This window comes from Rhinoderma darwinii, chromosome 4 (genome assembly GCF_050947455.1).
Source record: "Rhinoderma darwinii isolate aRhiDar2 chromosome 4, aRhiDar2.hap1, whole genome shotgun sequence".
Classification (NCBI taxonomy): Eukaryota; Metazoa; Chordata; class Amphibia; order Anura; family Rhinodermatidae; genus Rhinoderma; species Rhinoderma darwinii.
In genome coordinates, this window is record NC_134690.1 from 20,535,843 (window position 1) to 20,554,415 (window position 18,573).

General features: G+C 41.3%; 1 protein-coding gene across 1 annotated transcript in view; it reads left to right on the forward strand.

Moving 5' to 3' along the window:
• Positions 1 to 18,573, forward strand: part of PKHD1 (PKHD1 ciliary IPT domain containing fibrocystin/polyductin) — a 515,144-nt gene that overhangs the window by 111,559 nt on the left and 385,012 nt on the right. Inside the window, exon 34 of the mRNA XM_075860893.1 lies at positions 16,557 to 16,707. Within this exon, the coding sequence (XP_075717008.1) occupies positions 16,557 to 16,707 (151 nt within the window). The remainder of the gene's footprint in view (positions 1 to 16,556; positions 16,708 to 18,573) is intronic.

Sequence of the window (18,573 nt, forward strand, 5' to 3'; positions counted from 1 at the left end):
TTTAAATCTGCCTGTAATTCATGAACATCTTCCATAGTCTGAACTATATTACATAGCTTGGTGTCATCTGCAAAAATAGAAATAGTGCTATTAATCCCATCCTCTAGATCATTAATAAATAAGTTGAATAATAGGGGTCCCAGCACTGAACCCTGGGGTACACCACTTATAACCGGTGACCATTCAGAGAAGGAATCATTGACCACAACTCTCTGGATACGGTCCTTGAGCCAATTCTCAATCCAATTACAAACTATATTTTCTAAACCTATAGTCCTTAATTTACCCATTAGGCGTCTATGGGGGACAGTGTCAAATGCCTTTGCAAAGTCCAAAAACACTAAATCCCCAGCGGCCCCTCTGTCTAGACTTCTGCTTACCTCTTCATAAAAACAGATTAGGTTAGTTTGACAACTTCTGTCCTTAGTAAAACCGTGCTGGCTGTCACTTATAATGCTATTTATTGTCACATAATCCTGTATATAGTCCCTCAATAGCCCCTCAAACATTTTCCCCACGATGGATGTTAAGCTTACTGGTCTATAATTACCCGGGGAAGACCTAGAACCCTTTTTGAAAATAGGCACCACATTTGCCCTGCGCCAGTCCCTTGGCACTATACAACTCATGAGAGACTCTCTAAATATTATGAAGAGGGGGACAGAAATAACTGAACTAAGCTCTTTAAGAACTCTAGGGTGTAACCCATCTGGTCCCGGGGCCTTGTGCACATTTATTTTATTTTATTTAGCTTGGACCATCTCTACATTCATCCAATTCAGTATATCAACTGATATATTAACAGCACTGGCACCAGCTACATCAGCTGCTCTTTCTTCTGTTGTATATACAGAGCTAAAGAACCCATTTAGTAACTCTGCCTTCTCTTGATCCCCTGCGACCAACTCCCCATTACCATTATCTAGGGGTCCTACATGTTCAGACCTTGGCTTTTTAGCATTTATATACTTAAATATTTTTTTGGGATTTGTTTTACTATCCTTGGCTACCTGCCTTTCATTTTGTATTTCTGCTAATTTTATTACATTTTTACAGATTTTATTAAGCTCTTTATATTTTACAAAGGCTACAGCTGTACCCTCAGATTTGTATTTTTTAATTGCCCTTTTTTTGTCATGTATTGCCCCTTTCACAGAAGGTGTAAGCCATGTGGGGTTTAATTTGAGTCGTTTATACTTGTTACCTGTAGGAATACATTTTGCACTATAATAACTCAAAGTAGATGTGAAAATCTCCCATTTATCATTTGTCCCATTATTTGACATTAGTTCTTCCCAGTCTATATCCTGAATTGCCGCCCTCATCCTGGGGAAATTGGCTTTCTTAAAATGAAATGTTTTTGCCCTCCCAGCCTGCGTTTGTTTTTTACAGTATAGGTAAAATATAACTATATTATGATCACTGTTACCGAGGTTTTCACGAACATTGACATTCCCAACAAGATCTGCATTATTAGAAATGACCAGATCCAACAGAGCTTCACCTCTAGTCGGGTCTTCCACAAACTGGCCCATAAAATTTTCCTGCAACAGGTTGAGGAAATGTCTCCCCTTTGCAGTTGAAGCCGAACCATGACACCAATTAATATCCCGGAAATTAAAATCTCCCATTATCACTACAGTACCCGCCTGTGCATCCCGCTCCATCTGTTTATATAGCTGACCCTCCATCTCCTCAGTTATATTGGGGGGTCTATAGATTACACCAAAAGTATTTTTTTCAGTGTTTACCTCCCTTTCTAGTTCCACCCACAAGGTTTCAACCTCCTCACAGTCTTCACCCACTATTGTCTCTTTCACACTCGCCTTCATATAACTTCTCACATACAGACATACACCACCACCTTTCCTATTTGTCCTGTCTTTACGAAACAGTGTAAAACCCTGTAGATTTACAGCCCAGTCATGTGAAGAGTCCAGCCATGTTTCAGCAACATCAACTATATCTATATTTTCTTCCAGTATCAAGGCCTCCAGCTCCCCCATTTTGCTTGCTAGACTTCTGGCATTTGTGAACATACACTTTAACTTGCCTGTCAGTTTTTCACTTTTATTATCAGAAATGTGATTTGACATTAATCGGGCCTTTTTATTTACACTGATGTTTTGTAACGAAAGGATCTCCTTATCCTGTTGTCTAGTCCTCTCCCCACATTCTGTTTCTCCCCCCACCAATATAGTCTGACCCCTCTCTAACCTGGCTACCCCTTTTTTTTCTACATTGACCTCCCTCCTGAGCCCTAGTTTAAATACTCCACCACCCCAGCTAGAATTCTCTCCCCCAGCACAGCGGACCCCCTTCCATTTAGGTGCAAATCATCTGCAGAATACAGTTTGTACCCCAATGAAAAGTCAGCCCAGTGCTCTAGGAACCCAAATCCTTCTCCTCTACACCAAGACTTCAGCCATGCATTTAACTCCCTGTGCTCCCGCTGTCTTTCCTGTGATGCGCATGGCACAGGCAGTATTCCTGAGAATACTACCTTGGAGGTCCTTCCCTTCAGCTTGTAGCCTAGTTCTTTAAAATTATTCTTAAGGCTCCTCCACCTACCATTTATTCTGTCGTTGGTACCGACATGGACCACGACAGCTGGATCATCACCAGCCCCTCCCAGCAATTTGTCCACCCGTTCCACCACATGCCGAACCCTGGCTTATATTTATCAAATGAGTTGCAAAATGATTAGAAAATATAGTCAAGACATTGACAAGGTTAGAAATAATGATTTTTATTTGAAATACTAATTTTCTCATTCAAACTTTGCTTTGGTCTTGGAATGCTCCATTTGCAGCAATTACAGCATTGCAGACCTTTGGCATTCTAGCTGTTAATTTGCTGAGGTAATCGGGAGAAATTTCACCCCATGCTTCCAGAAGCCCCTCCCACAAGTTGGATTGGCTTGATGGGCACTTCTTGCATACCATACGATCAAGCTGCTCCCACAACAGCTCTATGGGGTTGAGATCTGGTGACTGCGCTGGCCACTCCATTACAGATAGACTACCAGCTGCCGGCTTCTTCCCTAAATAGTTCTTGCATCATTTGGAGGTGTGCTTTGGGTCATTGTCCTGTTATAGAATGAAATTGGCTCCAATCAAGCGCTGTCCACAGGGTATAGCATGGCGTTGCAAAATGGAGTGATAGCCTTCCTTAGTCAAAATCCCTTTTACCTTGTACAAATCTCCCACTTTACCAGCACCAAAGCAACCCCAGACCATCACATTACCTCCACCATGCTTTACAGATGGCGTCAGGCACTCTTCCAGCATCTTTTCAGTTGTTCTGCGTCTCACAAATGTTCTTCTGTGTGATCCAAACACCTCAAACTTCGATTCGTCTGTCCATAACACTTTTTTCCAATCTTCCTCTGTCCAATGTCTGTGTGCTTTTGCCCATATTAATCTTTTCCTTTTATTAGCCAGTCTCAGATATGGCTTTTTCTTTGCCACTCTGCCCTGAAGGCCAGCATCCCGGAGTCGCCTCTTCACTGTAGACGTTGACACTGGCGTTTTGCGGGTACTATTTAATGAAGCTGCCAGTTGAGGACCAGTGAGGCGTCTATTTCTCAAACTAGAGACTCTAATGTACTTGTCTTGTTGCTCAGTTGTGCAGCGGGGCCTCCCACTTCTCTTTCTACTCTGGTTAGAGCCTGTGTGTGCTGTCCTCTGAAGGGAGTAGTACACACCGTTGTAGGAAATCTTCAGTTTCTTGGCAATTTCTCGCATGGAATAGCCTTCATTTCTAAGAACAAGAATAGACTGTCGAGTTTCACATTAAAGCTCTCTTTTTCTAGCCATTTTGAGAGTTTAATCGAACCCACAAATGCAATGCTCCAGATTCTCAACTAGCTCAAAGGAAGGTCAGTTTTATAGCTCCTCTAAACAGCACAACTGTTTACAGCGGTGCTAACATAATTGCACAAGGGTTTTCAAGTGTTTTCTAATCATCCATTAGCCTTCTAACACAGTTAGCAAACACAATGTACCATTAGAACACTGGAGTGATGGTTGCTGGAAATGGGCCTCTATACACCTATGTAGATATCTTCATTGAAAAAAAACTGTGCTTTTCTTTCAAAAATAAGGACATTTCTAAGTGACCCTAAACTTTTGAACGGTAGTGTATATGTATATATATGTAAATAAATATGCATTACAGCTGAATCTACTTACAATAGTGAGGTTCTTAGCGCACATTTTGATCAAATTGTGTGAGCCCACCTGCCACGACAAGAGAGGTCATAGAAGTCGCCTTGTCGTGGCAGATGGGCTCACACAATTTGATCAAAATGTGCGCTAAGAACCTCACTATTGTAAGTAGATTCAGCTGTAATGCATATTTATTTACATTATATATTATTTATATATATATATATATATATATAAAGTGTATTAGGTAGTCTTGGCGTTCGCAGAGTGCTGTCGCAATAGTTTTGTGTTAACATAACTTTTTAATTTTTCTGCTGATTAAGCTGTACAAGGGATTATTTTTTTGCAGGGCAAGCTATAGTTTTTATTGGTACCATTTTTGGGTACTTGAGACTTTTTTATCACTTTTATTTCATGTGGGAGATTAGGTGACCAAATGTTCATTGGACTTTTACGGACGCGGCAATACTAGTTAGGGTATGTTCACACGGAGGAAACAGCTCCGGCATTTCAGCCGTAATGGCATGTGCAGGCGCTTTCGCTGCGTCCATTACGGACGTAATTGGAGCTGTTTTTCCATGGAGTCAATGGAAAACGGCTCCAATTAAGTCTCAAGAAGTGACAGGCACTTCTTTGATGCGGGCGTCTTTTTTACAGCGGCGCGTAAAAAAAATGACCGTCAGCACAGAACATCGTAAGACCCATTCAAATGAATGAGCAGATGTGTGCCGACGCTTTGGAGCCGTATTTTCGGACATAATTCAAGGCTAAAACGCACGAATTACGTCCGTAAATAGAGTGTGTGAACCCAGCCTAATGTTAACTTTGAGGGTATGTGCACACACAAAATCAAAAACATCTGAAAATACGGAGCCGTTTTCAAGAGAAAACAGCTCCTGATTTTCAGCCGTTTTTTAATCAAACTCGCGTTTTTCGCTGCATTTTTTACGTCGGTTTTTGGAGCTGTTTTTCTATAGAGTCAATGAAAAATGGCTCCAAAAACGTCCCAAGAAGTAACATGCACTTCTTTTTCACGGGCATCTTTTTACGTGCAATTTTTGTAAAACGAGGTGGACGCCCCGTCGGAACAGAACGCCGTATTTCCCATTGAAATCAATAGGCCGATGTTTGGCGGCATTCTGCTTCTGCTTTTTCAGGTATTTACGCCCCGAAATACGCCTGAATGTACTCTGTGTGAACATAACCTTATTTTTTTTAGCATTGCTTAAAGGAAAACAATGGGAAAAGGGTGTTTTTTGAACTTTTATTATATATATATATATTTTGGTACATTAAAAAAACTTTAAGGGCTCATTCAGACGAACGTGAACAACGTCCGTGTGCTGCGCAGGGAAATCACGCGCAGCACACGGACCCATTGAATTCAATGGGGCTGTTTTCACATGCAGGAGATTTCACGCAGCGAGTGTCCGTTGCGTAAAACTCACTGCATGTCCTATATTGGTGCGTTTTTCACACACCTATCATCCATTGAAGTCAATGGGTGCGTGAAAATCACGTAGGAGTACAAAGATGGCACCCCACGATCACATCACGCAGGGGCCGATGGCACATCAGAGGAATCCCTCCCCCCCCCCCCCATATTCTAACGCTTAAGATGACTGCAGCATCTAAGGGGTTAAACAGGTGGGATTAAAGTGATCTTTGGAGTTCTCTCTTTTAAGGCCATGGCTACACCTAGACTTTTTGTAGCGCTACTGATTGATTTTAACTATTGAGCTACAGCTGTTATCTCAAATTCAGCCTCCGGATTCAAACAGCATATACTGTACTAACAGCAAGCAGAGATTTTGAAAAGGGTGAGGAATTAATACACAAAGTATACTACATTTATTTTTAATTATACAATGAATAAGCTTTATTAAGAAAAGAATGAACAACCCTTTTAAAGTGATAGCGTCCCTTTAAGTCAGGGCTATTCGTCAGAATAGATGCAACGTTTGGAGGAATGCGGCTTTGCCAGTAAATTCCAGATACCCCGGCCGTAGGATCATGGCAGGATGTGTACAAATCCATGGTGTTATTATATGGCCCTCCGAATTATTACGGGCGCGTTTGATCCGCAGCCAACTCTCTGCGCCGTTACAGTAACAATTACCGGCTGATACTGGAAGCAATTAATTAAAGGCTGTAAGTGAGGGAATACAGGGCCGGCTGTGTAATGTCCCAGCGAAGGCTGCTGGGCAGTAAAGGGCTGTGTCACCCTCATTAAATACTACAATTCTAATTAAAAGCCTGCTAACTCTAATTAGCAACTTCCCAGAGTTAATTAAAATCTATTAACCCCTTCAGGTGAGCAAGAAGAAAAATACATATTGTGAAGGAGGGAGGGGAGGCTGAGTATAATTAGTCCTGCACTGGTCTGTCTTCACCACTAGGGGCGATGGTGGTACAGACAAGAGCAAGAATAGAAAAAAGCCCCCCCCCCCCAAAAAAAAAAAAAAAAAAAAAAGCAACATGATTGACATTTTAGGTTTTCGTTTTTGTTGCTATTGTGTGGACAGAACCAAAGACAAAAATTTTTTTTTTTCAAATTTTTGATGGCCTATGTCTCCCGGCTAACAGACGTATTCAATCTCCGTAGATACGGCACTGAGTAGACTCCATTACTGCTTACACACTGTATGGGTGTGTTCACACGCAGCGTGAATACTGCAGATTTTATACAGTAGCAGCAAATGGACGATACTTGAACAAATCTCCTGCGTAAATGATGAGCGGAAAAATCGCTCAGAAATTGACCCGCGGTCCATTTTTGTTTTATTCCGCAGCATGTCAATTGTTTTTGCGGAATCGCTGCTTTTGTGTTGCGGCTTTTCCCCATTGAAGTCAATGGGGAGGGAAAACGCAACAAATAGCGGATGGTGCGATTTTTATGGCAGAAAAGCTGCAAAAGTAGGAAAAAAATATATACTTACCCAGAACTCTGTGTTTCTTCGTCCGGGTCGGCCTCCTGGGATGACCTTTTTTATCCCACGTGACTGCTGCAGCCAATCACAGGCTGCAGCGGTCACATGGCATTAAACATCATGACAGGAGGCCGGGCTGCAGGACGTCAGAGGGTAAGTACGGGGGTTTTTTTGTGCAGTTTTCCGCAGCGGACATTCCGGCCAAAAAACTATACCACAATTTGGTGCGGTTTTTCAGCTGGAATTTCCTGCTTGGACTGGGCGGATACGCTGTGTACTTTTACGCAGCGTATCCGCCCTGTGTGAACGTAGTCTTAGGGTATGTTCACACGGGATATTTTCAGCTGTTTTTTGGTCCATAAACGAAAAATGGCTAAAAATGCAGGGGGTCGAACACCTACGAACGTCTGCCCATTGATTTCAATGGGGAAAAACGGCGTTCCGTTCCCACAGGGCGTTTTTCACGCTGCCTTTTTAAAAAACGGTCGCGTAAAAAAAAGCTTCGTGAAAAAAAGTGCATGCCACTTCTCAAACCGTTTTTGGAGACGTATTTCATTGACTTAATAAAAAAACAACTCCAAAAATGGGCGTAAAAAACGCCGCAAAAACGCTAGTTGCTTTAAAAACGTCTGAAAACCGGGGTCTGTCTTCTCCGCATTTACGGATGTTTTTTTGTTAAGTGTGTGAACATCGCCTTACAGTCACCGCAGAGTCCAGGACAGGAGAAAGATGTGCGCTGCTGATGTGTTTATCTCACAGAGGCTTGTCCAGACTGGATATAATTGCAGAAAATCCCCAGCTGTAAGGGCGGATTTACACGAACGTGATATACGTCCGTGCAGCCCGCGTGGTTTTCACGCGGTTCGCACGGACTTATGCTAGTCTATGGGGCAGTTCAGACTGTCCGTGAGTTTTGCGCAGCGTGTGTCCACTGCGTAAAACTTACGACATGTCCTATATTTCGGCGTTTTTCGCGCATCACGCACCCATTGAAGTCAATGGGTGCGTGAAAATCACGCATGCCACACGGAAGCACTTCCGTGGGACGAGCGTTATTCGCGCAACAGCAGTAAAATAATGAATGTAAACAGAAAAGCACCACGTGCTTTTCTGTTTACAAACATCCAAACGGAGTGTCATAATGATGGCGGCTGCGAGAAAATCACGCAGCCGCGCATCCATATGAACATGACACACGGAGCTGTCAAGTGCCTTTTGCGCACGCAAAACGCCGTGGTTTTTGCGTGCGCAAAACGCACGCGCTCGTGTGAATCCGCCCTAAGGAGTATTAGTTGTATAGATTTTTTTAACCCCTGCACGCAAACGATAATGTTCCCATTCACTTCTAGCAAGCAGAGATCTTGAAATTAGTGAGAAATTGAAACACAAAGCAAATTTAGAAAGTTTCAGAACTTATAATTATAAAATGGTTAAGATTTATTTATATAAAACCAGAAAGACTCTTTAACCACTTCCTGACAACTTTCCGTACTTGTTCTTCATAGTCGGGGGGGAGGGGGTGTATGAAGCGGTCTCAGGAGCTGAGCCCACTCTATATGTAGCGGGTGCCAGCTGTCTATGACAGCTGACATCTCGCTCTAACGGGCATTTAACCATTTAAATGTGGCAGTCAATAGCGACCGCAGGATCCATGCCGTTAGACACAGACAGGAGGCTCCTCTGTCATACCATCGCCTTCTGGCGCGGCGATCGCGGGTTACCGATGGGTTGTCAGAGTCCTAATGAAGCTCCTCAGGTCTGCCATCTTGCTTCTCCTATTAAACCCAGGCAAATTGCACAGTACATTGAAATGCATAAGTATTCCAGTCCACTGTACCAGCGATCGAACGATCGTATGTTCAAGTCCGCTGGTGGGACTAAAAAAAAATTGTAAAAGGGAGTTTAAAGCGGGTATATGGAGTTATATTACATTGTGCCCCCCTCTGCTGTGGATCCCTATTTTAGGGTCCCCAATCTCAAATTGACCATAGCGCTTCTCAGACTAAGTCTAAGACACTCCCTCTAATCAAGGATTGGACAGAGCAGCTCTGTCCAATCCGAGAACAGTGGGAGTGTCTCAGACTCATAGTCTAAGAAGAGCTGCAGCCATTTTGGAACAACACAGAGGGGACGCTAAAATAACAAATACATGTTTTAATAAAGTTTTTAGGTATATGTATAAGAATGAGCCCTCACCCGGCTACATCGATGGAAAAATAAAAAACTTCTCGCTCCCAGAATATGGTGACACAAAATAATTATTTTTTTCGCAAAGTTTTTATTTTGGAAAAATAGTAAAAAAAAACCATAAAAATATTATATCATTTTGGTATCGCCGTAATCGTATTGACCTGCCGAATGAAGTAAACCCGTCATTTATTCTGCCCAGTGAACGTCGTAAAATTCAAAACGAAAAAAAAACGAAAACATGCCACCCCACAAAATTATTTGTAAAAGTTTTTCAGTATATTATATAGTACCATAGTAGCACTGTTTCCACCCAGCTTTCCCTGGATCAGATTATATTTTCATTTTAGGAGGAGATGACAAGATAAAAGTCCCTGTTACTTTAAAGTAAAAGCCTCTGAGTGGTTTATCTTTGAACACGTCCCGTGATGTACAAATCATCAGATTCTCGGTGTAATAAACAGCTGGTTGGGTCCCGCCCGGCGCACTGGGATATTTATCTCTCGTTTCATGCACAACATCTGGCGACTGCCAATGGGGAAAAATCCCACGGGATGAGATACAATATAATGACAATTATTTATAAGGGAGGCGGCTCAATACTCTCATCATCTGCGGGCTCACAAAGTCACAGAGTAAGGCTGTGTTCACACGCAGTCAGCAAAAACGTCTGAAAATACTGAGCTGTTTTCAGGCGAAAACAGCTCCTGATTTGCAGATGTTTTTTTAACAACTCGCTGTTTTTTTGCGGCGTTTTTTACGGCCGTTTTTGGAGCGGTTTTTCAATGGAGTCAATGAAAACGCCTCCAAAAACGTCCCAAGAAGTGTCCTGCACTTCTTTTGACGAGCCGTCATTTTATGAGCCGTATTTTGACAGCGACGCGTAAAGTAAAGGCTCGTGGGAACAGAACATCATAAATCCCATTGGAAGCAGAGGGCAGATGTTTCTAGGCGTATAGGTGCGTTTTTTCAGGCGTAATTCGAGGCGTAAAACGCCCGATTTACGCCTAAAACCACTGCGTGTGAACATACCCTTACTGATATGACCCATCAATCACTGATCATACCGTATTCAGCAGATTTCTGTTGGCTCTTTGGAATAAGGGTATGTTCACACGCAGTAGCAAAATAAATCTGAAATTACGGAGCTGTTTTCGCCTAAAAACAGCTCCTGATTTTCAGACGTCTTTGTCACTGCTCGCGTTTTTCGCAGCGTATTTTACGCATGTTATTGGAGCTGTTTTTCAATGGAGTCAATGAAAATCAGCTCCAAAAACGTTCCAAGAAGTGACATGCACTTCTTTTTCACGGTCGTCTTTTTACGCGCCGTTTTTGACAGCGACGCGTAAAATTACACCTCGTGGGAACAGAACATCGTAAAACCCATTGAAAGCAATGGGCAGATGTTTGTAGGCGTAATGGAGCCGTTTTTTCAGGTGTAATTCGAGGCATAAAATAGGCCGTGTGAACATAACCTTAGGGCATGCCCCCACGTGGCGGATTTCCTCCGCAGCTGTCCGCATCAATGCCGCACCTAATCCGGGTTGCGGATTACGGCTGCGGATCTGCCCAAAATGTGCAGTAAATTGATGCGGACTAGCTGCTGCGGACTGCGGAAAAAGTGCTTCCCTTCTCTATCAGTGCAGGATAGAGAGAAGGGCCAGCACTTTCCCTAGTGAAAGTAAAAGAATTTCATACTTACCGGCCGTTGTCTTGGTGACGCGTCCCTCTTTCGGCATCCAGCCCTACCTCCCTGGATGACGCGGCAGTCCATGTGACCGCTACAGCCTGTGATTGGCTGCAGCCGCCACTTAGACTGAAACGTCATCCTGGGAGGCCGGACTGGAGGAAGAAGCAGGGAGTTCTCGGTAAGTATGAACTTCTATTTTGTTACAGGTTGCTGTATATTGGGATCGGTAGTCACTGTCCAGGGTGCAGAAACAGTTACTGCCGATCGCTTAACTCTTTCAGCACCCTGGACAGTGACTATTTACTGACGTCTCCTAGCAACGCTCCCGTAATTACGGGAGCCCCATTGACTTCCTCAGTCTGGCTGTAGACCTAGAAATACATAGGTCCAGCCAGAATGAAGAAATGTCATGTCAAAAAAGCAAGACGCATCCGCAGCACACATAACATGTGCATGACAGCTGCGGACTTCATTGCGGAATTTAGAATCTCCATTGAAGTCAATGGAGAAATTCCGCCATGAGTCCGCAACCAGTCCGCCACTGCTCCGCAACAGACAGAGCATGCTGCGGACACCAAATTCCGCTCCGCAGCCTATGCTCCGCAGCGGAATTTTACGCATCGTCTAAACGAACACTTCTAAATTTAAGTGGAAGTCAATGGAGAAACGGCTCCGCTGCGGATTAACGTTGCGGAGTGTCCGCAGCGGAATTCAAGTGAAATTCCGCCACGTGTGAACCCAGCCTTAGAGGGAATTGGTCGTAACTCCCAGTGACGACTCCACAGCGGATCAAGGACTTGTAGTAATTACCGGTGATACATACCGAGCGATCCCTGCCGTGAAGAGAGGTGAGCACCTCACCCGAGGCAAAGGAGAGCTCTGGACAGCAGGCAGGGAAACATCGCCATACCCGGGACATATGCAGCCAGACTAATGAGCTGCTACAGACAGAGGAGGAACAGCTACTACCTGTACAGATCCACAGGAAGCAGTATTACAATAGTTATATTCTTGTACATAGGGGGCAGTATTATAGTAGTTATATTCTTGTACATAGGGGGCAGTATTATAGTAGTTATATTCTTGTATATAGGAGCAGTATTATAGTAGTTATATTCTTGTTTATATGAGGCAGTATTATAGTAGTTATATACTTGTATATAGGGGGCAGCATTATAGTAGTTATATTCTTGTATATAGGGGGCAGTATTATAGTAGTTATATTCTTGTATATAGGAGCAGTATTACAATAGTTATATTCTTGTACATAGGGGGCAGTATTATAGTAGTTATATTCTTGTACATAGGGGGCAGTATTATAGTAGTTATATTCTTGTATATAGGAGCAGTATTATAGTAGTTATATTCTTGTATATAGGGGGCAGTATTATAGTAGTTATATTCTTGTATATAGGAGGCAGTATTATAGAAGTTATATTCTTGTATATAGGAGCAGTATTATAGTAGTTATATTCTTGTATATAGGGGGCAGTATTATTGTAGTTATATTCTTGTATATAGGAGCAGTATTATAGTAGTTATATTCTTGTATATAGGAGCAGTATTATAGTAGTTATATTCTTGTATATAGGAGCAGTATTATAGTAGTTATATTCTTGTATATAGGGGGCAGTATTATAGTAGTTATATTCTTGTATATAGGAGGCAGTATTATAGTAGTTATATTCTTGTATATAGGAGCAGTATTATAGTAGTTATATTCTTGTATATAGGGGGCAGTATTATAGTAGTTATATTCTTGTATATAGGGGCAGTATTATAGTAATTATATTCTTGTATATAGGAACAGTATTATAGTAGTTATATTCTTGCATATAGGGGGCAGTATTATAGTAGTTATAGTCTTGTATATAGGAGGCAGTATTATAGTAGTTATATTCTTGTACATAGGAGGCAGTATTATAGTAGTTATATTCTTGTATATAGGGGGCAGTATTATAGTAGTTATAGTCTTGTATATAGGAGGCAGTATTATAGTAGTTATATTCTTGTACATAGGAGGCAGTATTAGAGTAGTTATATTCTTGTATATAGGGGCAGTATTATAGTAGTTATATTCTTGTATATATAGAGCAGTATTATAGTAGTTATATTCTTGTATATAGTGGCAGTATTATAGTAGTTATATTCTTGTATATAGGGGCAGTATTATAGTAGTTATATTCTTGTATATAGGAGCAGTATTATAGTAGTTATATTCTTGTATATAGGGGGCAGTATTATAGTAGTTATAGTCTTGTATATAGGAGGCAGTATTATAGTAGTTATATTCTTGTACATAGGAGGCAGTATTAGAGTAGTTATATTCTTGTATATAGGGGCAGTATTATAGTAGTTATATTCTTGTATATAGGAGGCAGTATTATAGTAGTTATATTCTTGTACATAGGGGGCAGTATTATAGTAGTTATATTCTTGTATATAGGAGCAGTATTATAGTAGTTATATTCTTGTATATAGGAGCAGTATTATAGTAGTTATATTCTTGTATATAGGAGCAGTATTATAGTAGTTATATTCTTGTATATAGGAGCAGTATTATAGTAGTTATATTCTTGTATATAGGGGGCAGTATTATAGTAGTTATATTCTTGTATATAGGGAGCAGTATTATAGTAGTTATATTCTTATATATAGGGGGCAGTATTATAGTAGTTATATTCTTGTATATAGGAGCAGTATTATAGTACTTATATTCTTGTACATAGGAGGCAGTATTATTGTAGTTATATTCTTGTATATAGGGGGAAGTATTATAGTAGTTATATTCTTGTATATAGGGGACAGTATTATAGTAGTTATATTCTTGTATATAGGAGCAGTATTATAGTAGTTATATTCTTATATATAGGGGGCAGTATTATAGTAGTTATATTCTTGTATATTGGAGGCAGTATTATAGTAGTTATATTCTTGTATATAGGAGCAGTATTATAGTAGTTATATTCTTGTACATAGGAGGCAGTATTATTGTAGTTATATTCTTGTATATAGGGGGCAGTATTATAGTAGCTATATTCTTGTATATAGGGGACAGTATTATAGTAGTTATATTCTTGTATATAGGGGACAGTATTATAGTAGTTATATTCTTGTATATAGGTGCAGTATTATAGTAGTTATATTCATGTATCTAGGGGGCAGTATTATAGTAATTATATTCTTGTATATAGGAGCAGTATTATAGTAGTTATATTCTTGTATATAGGAGCAGTATGATAGTAGTCATATTCTTGTATATAGGGGCAGTATTATAGTAGTTATATTCTTGTATATAGGAACAGTATTATAGTAGTTATATTCTTGTATATAGGGGCAGCATTATAGTCGTTATATTCTTGTATGTAGGAGGCAGTATTATAGTAGTTATATTCTTATATATAGGGGAAAGTATTATAGTAGTTTTAGTCTTGTACATATGGGGCACTATTATGTTAGTTATATTCTTGTATATAGGGGAGAGTATTATAGTAGTTATATTTTGGTACATAAGGAGTATTAGTACTTATCGTCATCCATATATTCAGCAATATTGCTGTGCCTATACCATCACAGTTTTTATATAGTACTGCCAGCTACATAGCAGTATCTATGTATTAGAGCAAGATATTATAGTTTTATGGCAGTACCTGAATTTTCTTTAGAGATGACACCATATCCTCCAACATGGTGTACTCCTATTTGAGAATATAGCCTATTCTACTGATTAATACCAATTTATACAGACATATGATCTGCCACTTTAAAGCCATACAGCCTTATTACTAAGAAATGTTGTTTGGGCAGGCTTAGGTGCTTAAAACAATCCTAACTTTTGAATTACAAATGTACCAGAAAACTAGTGTGATTGTGTGATTACATTAATAAATGTCAGACGGAGTACTGCTTATACAGTAGTGCTGTCAAGGTCTGTAGCAGATTCGGAACACAGTGGCTGAAATGATCAGGCAGGAGGTTGATAATAGTAAGAGTAGTCAAGTAACCATTCAAGTTCAGTAAACAGATAAGCGGCATCAGGTTGTAGCGCAAGACAGAGAAGTGGTCAGGAAACAGTCCAAGTTTGGAACAAAGATAAATCGGCTAAAGTTTGTAGCGTGAGTCAGAGACGTAGTTAGGAAATAGTCTACGTTTGGTACACAAATAAGCGGTAACAGGTTGAAGCAAAGCAGAGACGTGGTCAGGAATCAGTCCAGGTTCAGTACACAGATAAGTGGCAACAGGTTGTAGCGTGAGGCAGAGACGTGGTCAGGTAGCATTCCAAGTTTGGTACAAAAAGGAGCAGGAACAATTTGCACAGCAGTAGCAAGGAACTGGCCTACAAGCAAGAAACTCAATAGTCTGGCAGGGAGACAGAGCTTATGCAGTCGCTACAAGGTTGAGACCAATTAAGCAATCAAGGCAATGGAATCCAGAGAGGCAAAAATTTAAGAGAACCTGGACAACAAGCAATGAAGCATCCAATGCATTTAGATGGCTCAAAGGGAAGAGAAACTGACTTGGATACAGAAGTTTTGGGGTTAAAATTCTGATAAGTACCAAGTTCCTCTCTATGTATTGTAAATACCAAGAAAGCAATGGCTCCCCCCCCCCTTATTTTTAAAGACAATCATCCAATTCCACCTCTTTCATGAGAAGTGGTGGCCTCAACACTGCCACCTACTGGTCACCATGCTGCCATCAGCCTGATTAGATGTAATCTTTTACAGATTGGTCAGGAGTCAGGTTCTTAATCACCAGTAGGATCGGTGTATAATAAAATATAGACCCTCCTTCAGCTGTATGTGTCAAGATTCTAGCTTCCCCCATACTGAGCCGAAACACGGCAATCCAAATCCTTGCCTCTCTAATTTTCCTTTCGCTACAAAGCATTAAAATCCTTATTTGGCAGAATAACTAGCACATATATCGAATCTGCTTATTCTGGGCTGTTAAGTAAGTTTAATTAAGTTACTAAGTTAATGTTGCACGCTATCTGCCGAGAATCTTATTGCAATAAACTGAGAAGAGGGAATAGGAATCCTAAATTGCCTCATTTTTTCACAGTAGGAATTGGGGACCGGTTTAGCCAGTTACTTGAAAGAATTCCAATTTTCCCCCCACTGCCCTGGAGGAATCCAGGTTATTCTGTTGCAGGCGAGAGGGAGGCTTAAACACTGAAACAATATACCCGCTTTATCGACGACGTTTTTTTAATTTGGCACTATATTACGCTTTCGGCCCTGTAATCTTGCAATTTGTATTTCTAACAGACTCCCTGAGTTGATACGTTGCCGAGGTTCGGAGCACGTGTTCCTAGTCTGTGTGTGATCCTGGCTGATTTGCTAAACAGATAGGAATTGGTGTAATATATTTTCGCACATGTGCTGTACAGGCTGCAGATCAGCAAAACAAATAAACGATAAAAGAATGGAAACAAAATTACCGAAATTTGCAAAGTTTGATAAATGGTGGCCTGTACTTGCCACAAGCTAATGGCTTGCAATGATTAATAAGAGCAAAAATAATTGCATTTCATTAAGATTGATGACACCCCGTCTACCCTCCCCTTACTCGTTTCAGCCCTAAAGTGGAAGGAGATGAAGTTCTCATCTATAATGGCTCCTGTAGCATCACCATAGCAACAGAGGCAGAGATGGAGTGCGAGGCGCTTAATCAGCCAATTACCACACAGATTACTGCGATACGGAAAAACTGGCTCCAGAACACTCAGGTATAATCAAATCTTTTTTTTACAGACTGATTCAAACAGTTTAAAAATTAAATTTGTAACATTGTGTACATTATAAAAAAAGTAATCATTTAGGCCGAGTGCGGGTTCTGGTGATATATAATACGAAACGCTCCGGAGCGGCCGTTGAAACAAGTGGATTTCTTTGTAATCGGGGAGTAAAGAAGCTGCAGTTAAACATCTCGTTTAAACACAAAATAAATTAGGTGAATTTTAAAAATGTACATAAAAGGTTGAGTTCTTTTATTTTTATTCTTTTGCGCTTTTCGCATAAGGCCTCATGCACACTTCCATCACCGTTTTAGCGGCCATTTTTGATGGATCCGTGTGTCCGTTTTTGTTTCCGTGTGCACTCCGTTTCCGTTCCGTGTTTCCGTTTAAAAAACGGATGTGAACTTCACTTGAACCTGTCACATGTCCCAGGAAACACCCATAGAAAGGTTACAAGAAGTTTTTGGTGCTGTTTTCTGCAGCTTTCAGAGCATAGAGAACAGTTTGAGATTACTCTGCTTGGCTTACTTTGGATTTACGGGTCGTAATTACGACCCGAAATAGCGGGCCCATAGACTTCTGTTAGCCACGGGTACCTTTCCGTTTTCTCACGGGAAGATGCCCGAGCCGTTAAAAAGCTATAACATGTTCTATTTTTTTTATTTTACGGGCCGTGCTCCTATACTTTATAATGGAAGCACGGCTCGGAAAAACGACCGGCTGCCCGTGCCCGGCCGTGCTCATCTCCTGAAATACTCTGTGCTGCCTTAAACTCTGTGGACAGGTCAGGATCCTGTTTCTTTTAAATGCTGCTGGGGAACCCGCTCGATCCACGATATAAGGCTGCGCTACAGTGCAGCATTTAAAAGAAACAGGATCCTGACCTGTCCACAGAGTTTAAGGCAGCACAGAGTATTTCAGGAGAGGAGCGTGTGATTGGCTGCAGAGGCCGCGGCAGCCTGTGATTGGCTGCAGAGGCCGCGGCAGCCTGTGATTGGCTGCAGAGGCGGTCACGTGACGAGCGTGACCGCCACTACAGCCTGTGATTGGCTGCAGCGAGCGGTGACATGGATGAAACGTCATCGCTGGAGGCCGGACAGGAGAAATGTAAGTATGAACGTATTTATACATTTTTTTTATTACATTAAAATTATATTTTCCGCGCGCCGAGCATGTACTGTCAAGGTTGCTGAAAGAGTTAGTGCAGCCCATTAACTCTATCAGCACCCTGGACAGTACTATGCTCGGCGCACGGAAATTACAGGTTCGGTCAGAACTAGTTCGGTCCGAAATAAAACTTTTTCGTGAAATTCAGCGAACTAGCCGAACCGAACTTTTCATACGTTCGCTCATCTCTACTAGAAATAATACAGAATACAACTGTGCAAGGTCTACGCTACCCTCTGACACACTTGAAACTGCGCAAAGTCTATACCGGTCAGAATTTTGGGATTGCAAAGCTCATGTTATGAGACAGCAGGTCAATGCGAAAATAACATTACTGTGGGTGTGTAAAGTTTACCTACTGAGAATTACATACAATGGAACAAAAGAAAAGCGTGCTCAGAAAACAAGCAGTGCAATGTGTGCATTTACTTACTTATTTTGTGACGCTGGGCACTAGTTCCCTTCTGCCCTCTGTGTGTCAAAAGCTCCTTGGCAAGCTCCTCCCACGCGGCGTCCTTTTTATAACGGTCGTGGTAGCATTCTGTGCGCGTATCCCACAGTTCTGGGTGATCCTTCACCAATACGATCATTCTTTCCACATCCATCTTCAGAACTGACTGGCTACTGTAGACTGTGAGTCTGTGAACTTTGTTCCACCCAGCCATTGCTATGGCAACGGATCAGTCAAAA